The sequence below is a fragment of the Ruditapes philippinarum genome, unplaced genomic scaffold (assembly GCF_026571515.1).
Source record: "Ruditapes philippinarum isolate M1 unplaced genomic scaffold, ASM2657151v2 ctg8835_1_1_1_1, whole genome shotgun sequence".
In the NCBI taxonomy this organism is placed as follows: Eukaryota; Metazoa; Mollusca; class Bivalvia; order Venerida; family Veneridae; genus Ruditapes; species Ruditapes philippinarum.
The window spans coordinates 18,815-32,385 of record NW_026852456.1 but is presented as its reverse complement, the minus strand read 5'-3'; the positions used below and the strand labels follow the sequence as shown (position 1 = coordinate 32,385).

At 32.4% G+C, this 13,571-nt stretch overlaps 1 protein-coding gene across 1 annotated transcript in view; it reads left to right on the top strand.

Moving 5' to 3' along the window:
* Positions 1-1,082: 1,082 nt before the first annotated feature.
* Positions 1,083-13,571, top strand: part of LOC132712918 (uncharacterized) — a gene marked incomplete at its 3' end in the record, with an annotated part of 30,954 nt that continues 18,465 nt past the window's right edge. The window contains 3 exon segments of the mRNA XM_060695357.1: positions 1,083-1,379; positions 2,793-2,904; positions 13,133-13,248. Of these exon segments, the coding sequence (XP_060551340.1) occupies positions 1,356-1,379; positions 2,793-2,904; positions 13,133-13,248 (252 nt within the window).

The following is a 13,571-nucleotide window of genomic DNA, read 5'->3' as shown; positions in this document are numbered from 1 at the left end:
GAAATCAGAAAATAATAATAAATGCTACACAATCTCTTTGTTGAAATAAAATAAACATGTTTTGACTTCACACGAAGTAAATATGTTATGTTTAAAACTCTACACACTTTAAATAGTCACAATATGAATAGATACTATCATTCAAAAACTACCAGTTTTTTTTTAAGAAAGGACCAACCTTATTTGACATGTGATAGGTAATGCAGCTTTCCATTCAGAATTTATATATTCTTTTATTCAAATTAGACATATTCATGAAGAGTCTTATAGATTTCAATAAATTTCTTTGATAACAATATTTTACTTAAGAATGAGCACAGTATATTTTAAAGGGGCGTTAATTGACTGTGTTAATAGATGAGATTGTTCAACGCTAGCCCATTTAAGACCTCTAAGATTTTTCGGTCAAGAAACACTTAAGCTAAAAATAAAAGACAAAAGTAAACCTTTTGAGTATGTGAGTATATAGAGTATATAGTCCCCTTCACTATACGTTAGTGTTTTAGAAAAGTTGAATATATGTATCGAATAGGCTTCAGAAATAGGTAAAATTATTGTAATAATTTTTTTTTCTGTTATTTTTTTTTTTTTTACTTTTGGACAAATTGCCGCTTTTCATGGAATGGCACTAACGTGTAACATTGAAGGTTCCAGAATAACCGGCATAAGAATACATCAGCGAATGTTTGTTTCTTAATTCAAAATTTCACCACTTTCGTGTTTAAATGTTGAATTCTGCTTTAGCCGGTGTTAAGGGTGCGTGAATCGTAACTTGTACGTTTCAGTTCCGTCAATTAACAGGCTCAATAAACCGAGCCTGCAACATTTTTAATTTTGCCGTGTTTGTGTCTCTTTAGGATTTTTGTTTTTCCCTATTTCAGAAACTGCCATAATTTCACTGACTCGGTTTTTTAACATATCCTGAATCAATAGAACGTTTTTTTATTATGATATCATATGATTTTCGAAATTTAAATGATAATAACACAGAGAGTGAATCTGAAAAAAAACTAATGTATGAAAAGGATAAATAAATAGCTTTAGCTTAAGCAGTATGTATAAATACATAAAGTCGTGCTATTCTCATTCTAGATGCAAAATGATTTTTATAGAAAGTTGAACCTACACACATCTTAAGAACAGTCCGTGTAAATATGGATAAAACCTTCTTGCTCTCCTTATTATATTAGAATTATGAAAATAGTCCTTCAAATTGTCAGCCGAATCTGGTGATTTTTTTAAAGTTGAGTGGCCACTATTAGCTTCTGTGGTATTGTAAGTCCACAGAGGAACATCTTCTTCAACATTGTGAAGAATGTTTGAGTCTATTTTAAGTTATTTTTAGTTACTTAGGCATGGTAAATGTGGGTCGTAAGAAGGTAAGTTAAAATTTATTGTTATTTCATTCCGCTCATATTTCACTATGTTTTTTTTTTCAAAACTTCTACCTTTAATAACTTTTTAATTAGTACAGTGTTACTTCCGAATAACGGAACTTCTAAAATCAGGAATCTTCTTAAACCCGAACAATTGTCAGGGTCCTGAATTTTCTCCAGTATTTTTTGTAATTAAATACCTCTGAATTACGGAACTTTAATTTCTGAATTCAGAACGATTTTATTGGTAAAATTTGGTATATATCAATTCAAATTTTCTTCCAAAATCAAGAAATTGAAAAAGGTATGAAGGAATGTGATACATGTGATTGTAAAATCTTCAAAATGTCAGTACCTTCAAGTAGAAGTTACTTTTCATCTTGACACCTATTAGAATCATAACCTGTCAAGCATGTGTAACACTTGATTAAAGTGTGAAACTAGAAATACTGAGAAGTAAAATGTGATGAAAAACAAAGATTAAAGGTAAATAGCAGGACACACATGTACTATATGAAATATACTAATTTTAAAGGATAAATTGTCATATTTAAAATTATTGAATCAACAAATTCATTAAAAAGTGATGATGAAATTCATATATTAACAGTTATAAACCTTTTTAGTCTAATAATTTTATCAGTTTATGAATTTAAGAAGCTTCATATATATTGCATCATGTTTTACTTACCCAATTGATGTTAAATGTTTCTAATTGTTCAGATAATCCTGAACCACTGAATTCCAGAAATTTCCAATTTCCAAACAAAATTTTTGGCCAGTCCCAAAGGTTTCCGGTTTTCAGAAGTTACACTGTATAATCTAAATGATGAAAGATATTGTGACTGACAATATGATACTCTTTGGTGGTTTTCTAGAGAGGTCTTGTACTGTTCTAGCTTAATTTCACATTTGCACTAATTAATATAATTATGTATAATTATCAAATCAGTGTACCTTATCTTATTTTTGATTGTGGTATTTTATGGTGTTTATTTCTATGCTTGGCGCTATAGACTATTTTGTGATGGATTGAAAGTTGCTTAACTTGTTTCTTGTTACCTTTGGCTTTTCTTGGTTTATTCATTCCATTTCAACTAAAGAATTAGTTAGGTTTTAACAATTTCACACAATGCTTAAGATGGATAGCAATCTTTCTCATTTACGTAAATTTTCTTTCAATTTTATTCTATTATCATCGGTGAACGTTCTAGTGACTTCAAAGTTAGCTCTTGTAGCACAAGACTATATTATTGAAGACCAACTATTTCGTTTGAAAATAGCTTTTGAGACAATATTTTTTTGAAAGACAAGTAAAAGTTTACATTTGTTAACAATATGTAGCTGTAGCATTTTTTTTATTTTAGTGATATATTTGTTAATATACTAAATGTCGAAATTAATAAAAAAAATTAGGATGTCTGGATAAAAAAGAAACCTGACAGTGTTTATGCGAAGACTTCACCAATCATTGTCAAGGAAACAGTCATCTGGACAGAAGCAAAGGGGCAAACTCTAAAACGACATGGTAAATTTGACTTTTTAAATAATTTAAACATTCAGAAAAGATGTCTGTTAATTCAACAATATAGCATTCATGGAAGCTCTAATATGAAGTGGTGCAAATGAACGATGTTGTGTTGTGAGGAGGGGAATCATTGTGCAAAAAGCCTTTTTTTGTTTTTGTTAACAGTTCTGTTTGCATTTATGACCTAGATACATTTCTTTAAATGTATTTAAAAGTCCTTGTCTTACCATTTAAAGCCTTAAACTATGGTTAAATACATATACATGTACATGTACATTTTTTGTCATTTGCGTTTGTAGTTTTTGCGTACACAATGACGTCTAAAACGTATATGTGCAATTATATAATTAACCACAACTTTGTTGGAATCGGAAAAATTATTTTCTTGTGGATATATTAAAGGAATAAGAATGGATGGATTGATGTCTGTCTAATATAAATATTCATCATTTAAAATGAGGAACCATGACAGTTTCCCTATTGACATCAACCCTATAAGAGAGAAATTCGTGTTTAAAGACACTATTTTTTACTTGAGAAATAAGTTCATGGGCGCCGCCATTTTGGCGTTCTGTCATTCTCGCGAGACAGACGAGACCGAGATTGTGACGTGTAATACCCACTTCCGGTATTGTTGTACACGCTGGTACAACTGAAATATATCTTGATGAAGAACTTATTAATTTAATTGCGTACATTATATATTATTTATGAAAACATCATATGGAACTGAATTGCTTTAATTAATTAATTGAAGACGCCGCGACATTAATTATCATTTGCCCGATACTCAAGCTTGCTGATGATCCCACCACATGATTTAAGCAATGACTGCTTAATTTCAAAGATAAACCATCAATTTACTTTGGGTACTATGAGAAACTTCTTCAAATTGACGATATATTCCTTTTATTTTGTACTTAATTTCGCAAGACAAGCTGTCCAAATAGGGTACATCGCCGGTCATATATCTTTTTTCAAGTAAAATATCAACTAAATCCAATATGCTGAGGACGCGATCTTCCGCCATTGACGCTAAAAATGAGAAAGGCGCAGGAAAAATCGGCAGCCAGACTTATATCGTATGAAAACAAAAACTGTCCGTAAAGTTATTTAGGCACCCAGTCAAAACTGGTACCAACAGCAACAGGTTGCCCATTCCCCTATAATTACGCATATTCTCGGGTTTATCCAGTTCCCCAAAGCTTTTTTTCCACGTTATCTACTTACCAAATTCCTTTCCCCGACAGATACGCATTTCTTCTACCGTAAATTTAATCCATAAAACAAAAAAATCATAAATCTACTTAATATTTAAAATGATTATTGGGAACTGAAAAAAAATGTGTTGCTATTTTATGACGTGCTGTAATTTACTACAGTACAATTTGACAGGTGTGGAACCGAAATCCCCCTAAGGTCATTCAGTTCACTGATGAAGCGTAAAAAATAGATGTCTATTTCGTCATTAGAATATTTGACAAGGGTGATTAACCAATTAGGGCAACATTGTGCATGATCAAAAGGTCTGTCGGCACAGAGGCATACAAGGAGCAATAAAAATCGTCAGTACACAGTGTGACAGGAGCATTTGGTGCAAATTAGGAACAATTAAAATGGACAATGCGCAGTATTAGACATAAGTAGTAAGAACCAGCAATTGTGTGAATAAATTATGCAAATTAGATTTTTGAGCAGCCAATAAAAATGATTTGCCTGCAGTTAATATTAGGCTACGATTACGATGCGCAGCAACATACGTTGACAGACATGTTAACAATTTACTTTTCAAAACAGTTGCTGATATTTTTGAAATGTGTACATCAATTATAACATATGTTCACACCTTTAAATTTGAAAGTCAGAATCAAACTGCAGAAAAATAATTATATGTACTATTAAGAACACGTTTTAGTAGGGTTTTTTATAATGGAAGTGGCTAGCGTACGGGCTCGTACGGCTAGCCAAAAGTTTTAGCCGTACTTGAGTCACGTACGACTAGCAAGGACACGCTGTATTGGCTAGCCGTACGGCACTTTTCAAAATTTTATGGAAGTCGAAAATGCATATGTTATTTTATGACTTTAAGCGAGGATTTTAACCAAGAAACAGCATTAATTGTCTTTGGATGTTAACTTTTTAGAGATTAATCGCCTTGATCGCTATATATATCGATCTTTGTCATCGCAAGATGTCGAGAAAAAATAGCCTTTGCTTGCATTTACACCAATTGAAATAGTTTACAATTTTTTGATAATAATCCTTTTTTGTTTCATTAAGTTTAATTTTCGACACCTTTTATATGGAAAAAAAAAACAACAACAACAAACACTGAAAATGATTGTTGTTAGGCTCTTAATAATTGCGACAATTACCGACGGTACTGTATCAAGGAAAGTTTGCATGTTCCGTGAAAGGCATTCTAAAATTCTATTGTCAGTCCCTGGATAGGTTTTAATTAAGGCTAATTAATTGATTGACTGTGCTTTTATGTTCGATATTTATCTACTGTTTTGAAAATTATATAATTATTTTTGCATTTCACCGTTTTTTCCCATTCAATGTTCTTTTTATTTATTTATTCCACTCCGATCATTTTTTATTCGATCCATGTGCTTAAAATTAACAAAAATGATTGAATAATTCATACAAATTAAACAACAAATGATAAGCATGAAAATCAACAATTTTATAACGTTCAACATATAATTTTGAAAATTGCCGTACGGCTAGACAATACAGTGCGTCCTGGCTAGTCGTTCGTGACTCACGTACGGCTAGAACTTTTGGCTAGCCGTACGTTTCTTTATTTTTTATTATTATTTTTTTTTTTGATATTGTTACGTATTTTGAACCATAAAAAATCTCCTGTACACCTCCCGTGAAAATTAAATTGTCTGATCAATACTTTATTATATTAATATTTCCTTACGATTCAACTAGATTTATGATGAATCTAAAAGATGTGGGGAAATGACATCACGCGCACCTGTTTTTATACGGCCAATACACAAACATGGCCGCGCTTACCGATTTGTAGAAATCGGTGATTTAGCGATTTAAATTTTGTTATCATTCGTTTAATATTATTATTTGGCGGCAGAAAATTTGCAGACTTATTATTTATAGTATTCTTTTTCTGAAATCAAGTTTTTATTTTAACCTTGTCTTTCCCTTTAAATTGTAACAAGCTTTCGTGCATGACGACAGTCATTGACGTTCCTGAATGTATCCCTTCTTCTTCATGGTTTGTGATAGACATTGTTTTAATTGTTTTTGGCAAACATCATTAAAACCACAAAGGTAGATCTTTTTTCGTTTCATGTTATTAAAACTTCTATTTTTCAATGCATTCTTTTCAAAGAAAAAATCTTCGACCTATTGTTACAGTCATTATGCCGTTCCAAATCCTGTTGCTATTGTTATCCAGAAACATTTGTCATATATTTTAAATCCCCTGTGGCATTACGAGGAGGGAATCAAAGGAATGGCCTATGTCCTACCGTCAGTCCGTCTGGGCGAACAAGAGGCGCTTGCTGGGTTCCCAAACAATTTGTAGAGCGCTATAAAGTTGTTGCTTCCCAAAGGTCAAGTTCACACTTAAAGGTCAAATGTTGAATGTTCTACATTTAGTATCTCCTCGATACTTTTTAAACAGCTGAAATATTGTTTAAACAACTTGGCACAAGTGACCACGAATCGTGAGACGATGTTCAGAGCGTAATAATTGGATTGCTCCGCCCAAGTTCAAGGTCACACTTAAAGGTCAAGTGTTAAAACTGTATATTTCGTGACCGCTAAATTACTTTTAAAGGATAGAAAAAATAAAATATCTTAGTACAAGTGACCACCATTATGAGACAATGTGCAGAGCGCAACAATTTGGTTTCTACCCCCCAAGGCCAAGGTCACACTTAAAGGTCAAGTGTTACAAATGTACATTTCGTGTTCGCTTCATAATACTTTAACCCCAGCAATGTTTTCATGTAACTTGGCAGAAATGATCACCATCCTCACACGATGTGCAGAACCCAACATCCAGGTTGCTATCCCAAAGGTCAAGCTTAAATGTTCTGCATAACGTTTTGATTTTATGGTAGATTTTAAATATCTTGGCACAAAATACTATCACAAGCCTTTGTGCTTATAAAAAGCATGGCACAACATCAATGTAATGGTTAGTTAAAGGTCAAGAAGTACACATTTTTGTCCGCTGCTGAAAGGCATTTAGTTGTCCTTCAGACTGCCTTGTTCAATTTTAATTGCTTTTTATCTTTATTTGTCATAATAAATATGTGGAAAAGACATCCAAAAATCAAATAGGCCATTCCCTTAACTAATAAATGACCTGCAGCAATTTCAATTTTACCGCATTTTGGCTTTATTTTTGGATTCTGTTTTTCTCTATCATATTCGAATGTCACATTATAAAAAAATTTTTTTGTTTTTTTTTTTGGTCATTTCTAATTTGAAAATTTGACGTAGACTAGATAGAAAATAAAAATCTTATTACCTCCCTTTATCTATATGAAATGTTAAATTCGGTAATATCTTTATAAATAATGCATTTTGGAACATAAAATGTGTTGTGTTACAGGATCTATAAAAATGATCTCTTCCTAAACAATAGTTCGAATTGGCCATTCTGTTTAGAAAAAATATTGGAGAGACCTCGTAATATAACTAGGAATATCACTTAAATAGGTGATGAATAGCACCTCCCGTCACCTTAACTGTTTGAAATATAATTTGTCTGAAACAAAATGTGACTCGACCTATTTTTTATAATGTTTCATCTGTGTACTTATAATTGTTACATTTATTGCCTATGTCACCTGTTAACCATTATCTCTTAAATATAGGATAAATATGTAGAAAAATAGCCATATTTGAATAAAATCTGCATAATATAGTATAAACATGAAACTTTATGTATAACAATTATTACAAAATTTTGTCTTGGGATAATCTTTGGGATTATCTTTGGGATAATCATTTGAAAACGGAAGGTAATTATTTTATATAAAAAGTCAAGAAGGGACGAAATTATGTGAAACATAGGTGGAAGCAAAATTCCTGCTAGACCTGCATTCTATGTTGTTTAATCTGTGAACAAAAAAGTATTACTTCTTTTTATTTCCATCAAATGTGACGATATTGAACTGTAAAATTGTCAACATAGGAAAGTTAAATACCTTTAAGGACACCTTCAAAATTTAAGCTAGAAATACCGTATGAGTTATGAATTATTGACATTTTCTTAATTAAAACTTCTTTTTCAGAAATGAGCAAACGCTTATTAATTTATAATAACTATACTTTAATAACATTATTTCCTATTTATTAATGTAAAAATACAAATGATAGCATTCAGATAACAAATCGCACGAGCAAAATTGTTGTTTCTACGCAAAATATTTGAAATATATATACAAATGTTACACTTCCCAACCCGCTTTAAAAACTTAATTGATCATTCTCTATTTAAAAAATCTCCCTATTTAAGAAAGACTTTAAAACATCCCTTAACTTTATGATTTTAGTAACAGTGACGTTGTCTTTGATCTAAAGAAATATAAAGCAATGTCAAGCAATAACTCTACATAAAAAAGTTAATAACAATATCTCATTTCTAGCTCTAATTAACGTCCGTTTCTATTTCAAAAACAGTGATCTTGACCTCAACTCCATGTTGTCCTAGATCAGTTCCAAGCAATATATTCACATACATTTGTTATATTCTAAGTTTGATTATAATTGCTTTTTCTTTACTCAAGCTATAATCTGGAAACTATTTTTAACTTTACCGAGAGCGTCATTAAGCCATCCCAAGCTAGGTCTCAATACAAGCTTGCTATATATGCCAAGTCTGATTATAATATCTATTTCCTTACTGTTGTTTTCGTCCAGAAACCGTTTTTTCTATCTTTTGTAACAATGACCTTCATCCTAATCCTAGGGGGTCCAACAGGAACGTAAGTATCTTCTTAAACTTGTTACATGCCGAGTCTTATTACAATATGTCATTCTATCTCATCTAGTCATCATCTACAAACCATTTCTCTATTTTTAGTAACAGTTTTCTTGCTTTTGAACCTAGGGGTTCCAACAACAGTCCCGATGAAGTCTCTTCGTGATCATAAGCTTGCTATATGCCAAGTTTTATTACAATATCCCATTCTTACTTTTCTTATCTGCCGAAAATATTTTTTGGTAATAATGATTTTGACATTGACCCCCAGGAGCTGCAAAAGCAAATACAACAGGGGGTTGCCATCATATAAGCTTGCTTCACACAAAGTTAGATAACAATATATCTTTGCTTACTCTAGTTATCATCTGAAAACTTTTTAAGTAACATTGAATTTAACCATGATAAAAAGGGTCAAAAACAATCCAAACCAGGGTCCTCATATCAGCTTGCTACATACCAAGTTTGATTACAATATCTCAATTCTTTTGGTATTTTCCGGAAATCATTTTTCTTTTTAAAATTACAGTGGCCTTAACATTGACCCCAATTTCAAACGATGTTTCCATATAAGGTGGTTATATACCTAGTTTGATTGCAATTGTTCAATCCAAAGTCTTGCCATGATCTGGAAAGACCCACGTACTGATCGACTGACAAAGTTGACTCCTATAGATTGAAGAATCTATAGAGTCATGTCATTATTGTTTATTATATATTTAGATTTTTTCATAGAAAAAGTTTCATGATTTTCATTAAATAATATAGTATAGTTCATCAGAATAGTTATAGTAATTTATAAAAAAAACTTTTACATGATTATATTGTCAATTATATATTAAACTTCTATGCAAAGTAACATATACATTTTTTATTGTTTTTCATATTTATATTTCTCAAGCAAGATTATAACTTTACGCATAATTTTTGTAGCATTCATTATGTTCACTTGAAATTATCAATGGATGTTAATTAATTGTCATCTGATTAACTTACTTTTACAAAGACTTTAATTCCTAAAACTGTCCTTAAATGTTCCTTGAGCTGCCGTCTTTGTTTTATGTGGGTTCGTAGTGACTTCCGTAATTTTGTATCGAATTGATTCATATTTGACTTAAGAAAATGATATGTTCGAGAGCTATATATGACGATGGAGCTTGGGCCGCGTAGCTTTACCGTGTAGTATTTTAACAGCCAATATCTAAATGTTATCAGATAGTCAATATACGGACTTAGTAAGTTACTTTTGAGGAAATGATCCTAAATGCCAGTTTATAATTAGCTTTACTTATATATTTAATTTTTTAATGAAAGTGGTAGTTCAATTATCTAAATATTTACACTTGAAGCATTTCCATCAAAATGTTTTTAAAGTTGTTCAAATTAAGTTTTTCACGTTGACTTACTTTGTAGCCAAATAATAAATACTGACATCATTTAAGGTTCGGTCTACAACTAGCATAACTAGTTTTCGGTTATGGTCACTGTAACTTAGAAAAGATTGTTTTCGGAAGCAATGAGATATTATGATCAATCTTAGTATATAGCAAGCTAAATTTAAGGTCCAAATGAGGATTGCTTCATGATGCACTGGGGTCAAGATAACTGGCAATAAAAAAAGGAAAAATTGTTTCCGGAACGATAGATAGAGTAAGCAAACGTGGGATAAAGCAAGCTTGTATGAAGACCTCAGATTGAACTGCTTTTGGACCCTCTTGGCTCAACGTCTCTTTTACTAAAACTAAAACAAATGATGTCCGATATATAGCTAGAAGTAAGAATAAGATACAGAAATCAACATTAATTAAAGCAAGCGTATTTGAAGATTCCAATTTGGATTGCTGTAGAACCCCTGGGGTCAAGGTCACTGTAATAGAAATAGAAAAATTGTTTTAAATACAAAAACAAATAGATTTTGAAATGAGACATTGTTTCAAATATTGTTTATGTGCAGACCTAGCTTGGGTTGCTTTTGGACCCCTTGGGTCAGGATCAAGGTCACTGATACTTAAAATGAATACAAATGGTTTCCGAACGGTAACTAGAGCTAGGAAAGAAATATTGTAATATAATAAGTCTTGGAATGAGCAAGCTTATGAAGATGCCAAGCTTTGGATTTTCGTTGGACATCTAGGTTCAAGATATATGTTATTGTTATAAAAAAAGTTTATTGAGTGTAAGTATATTTTTTACATAAAGGTCATTTGATCATAAACAGATTATCTCAAATTTTGTTAATATTTCCTACTATCTCCTCTCTTTTTGTTTACGAAGGTAATATTTTACAAATGATTTTACTCTATATACCTGTTTTTCTTAAATTCCTGGCATATATTAAGGAACAGGATCAGTCAGAAACAGGAAGAGAGGTTTCCTAAACATCATTTAGCCCCCATAACCCAATGCGTGATATCTATATCTCTGTTAAAGGTGTTGAGAAGCTTTAAAAATAACCTCAACCCCCATGAAGCTGCAGGACCTGATCAAATTAGACCCATTGTGCTCAAAAACACCAATAAAGAATTAGCGCCTATAGTGTCCAAACTCTTCCAGAACTGTCTGCAGTCCAGCACTCTATCAGACAAATTTTCGCCCCTGTCTTTAAAAAAGGTAGCAAGTCAGACTCAGCCAACTATCGCCCTATCTCTCTTACCTGTATCTTGTGTAAAACCCTCGAACACATTGTCTCCTCCAGTAAAACAAAGCACTTTACTAGATCAAGCTTGTTCTATGAATTGCAGCATGGTTTTTGAGAACAAGGCTTAATCTCCCTCTTGATTTCTCTAAAGCCTTTGATACAGTCAACCATGAAGAACTGTATAAGCTGCAATTCTACGGTATAAAGGGTCAAATCTTAAATGGATAAAAAGGTTTTCTTGATAATAGGTCGCAATCCGTGGTTGTAAATGGCTCCACATCAAGCTCCATACCAGTCTCCACCGGTGCTTGGGCTCGGTCCTCGGACATCTTTTATTTCTTTAATACATCAATGACCTTTCTGAATATGTCCAATCCTCTTAAGTCAGCAACATGACTTACACCGACTTGAACAATGGGTGACAAAATGGGACATCCAATTTAATCCATCAATTTGCCGGGTTATCCAAATTACAAATCGAAATTCTGTCATTCCAACACAATACCTCCTACATAACACCATATTAGAAACAGTTTCATCTGCAAAATACCTTGGCATAACAATATCAAATGATCTAACATGGAACAAACACATAAACAACATTACAACAAAGGCGAATCAAACACTTGGTTTACTACGCCGAAACACCAAAGTTCACTCAGAAAGGTTAAAGTCAACCGCATACAAGACACTTGTCAGGCCCCAGCTCAAGTACAGCTCCACGGTCTGGTCCCCCTACACAGGAACTGTCTTTGATCAGATAGAGTCCGTCCAGAGAAAGGCTGCTAGGTGGGCCAAACATTACTTCGGCCGTATGTCAAGTGTCACTGACATGTTGAGTTCCCTTCAAAGAAGGCGCCTTGACCTTCCGCGTATTGACCAACGCCTGGTCTTACATGACCAGGTGGCTATCCCTTTCCCAAAGTATATCATCTCTCTTACAAGATCATCTAGAACATACCATCTCTATGCATTTTAGCAAGTCCAAACTAAAACTGATTACTATAAATATTCATTTTTCCGGAGAACAATAGTCCACTGGAATGTTTTACCACCTGATATCATTAATTTGTCTGGCCCTGAGTTCAGTCTGGCTGTAAGCCGGATTGAACCTACGTCTCTATAGAAATAACTTTTTCTGTTTTTAACCTGTTTTTAACAATATACTCATTTCTATTACTTTTATATTCTTTTATTTCAGCTCTTTCACTAACCTTCTTGTCAGTTGACGCGCGTCAAGTCTAGGTCCCCAGCAGGGGTTTGACTCTAAGAAAGATAGATAGATAGAAATAAACAAGGAAATTTATTGTAATAATTATTGGTACTCCGATATAGAAACTTCATGAAATACAGGTCGAGTTCAAATTTGCTTCAGACTTATTAATTTGTTAAACATTAAGGTATGAATCACTTTTTGCGAGACTTCAGTTTTGTTCTGTAAATATTTAAAATAGCAGTTTTGAAATGGTGAATAGCTTAAGTACTTGTTCCGGCTTTATAAGCTAAAGCTATTATCCTTTGATTTGTATTTTAGTGTAAAGTCACGATCTTTTTTTATATATTTTACCTGTTTTGAGCTAGATTTTGCGCTCTATCACTGCTTTAAATTGATCTTGCAGGTAAATTACCAGCAATACCGGACAATACTTCCTTGTATTATGAAGATAAGAATCATTACAGCAGAATCAACGAAATTGAAATGAGTGATCTAGATGATGAGGAATATGAATATAAGGTACTGGTTTATTTGCGGAAATTTCATTTTTGTAGCATGCTACATGCGACTCAATACAAATATTATTAAAAATGCTAGGTGCTTTTTACTTATAATAAGTATTTACATCAAAATTTAAGTGTATATTTTCAGTTTATCTTTTGGTATATTCCATTTTATTTTTCCCGCCAACTGTTTTCTCGTTCAAGGCATATGTATTCTTTAATTGGGGACCATACACCGTTTTCATGGTATAGCTCTAACGTGTCACATTGAAGGTTCAATGAAAACTACAGAATGATCACATCTACGGATGTTCCAAAATTCTAAAATTAACTCTTTTC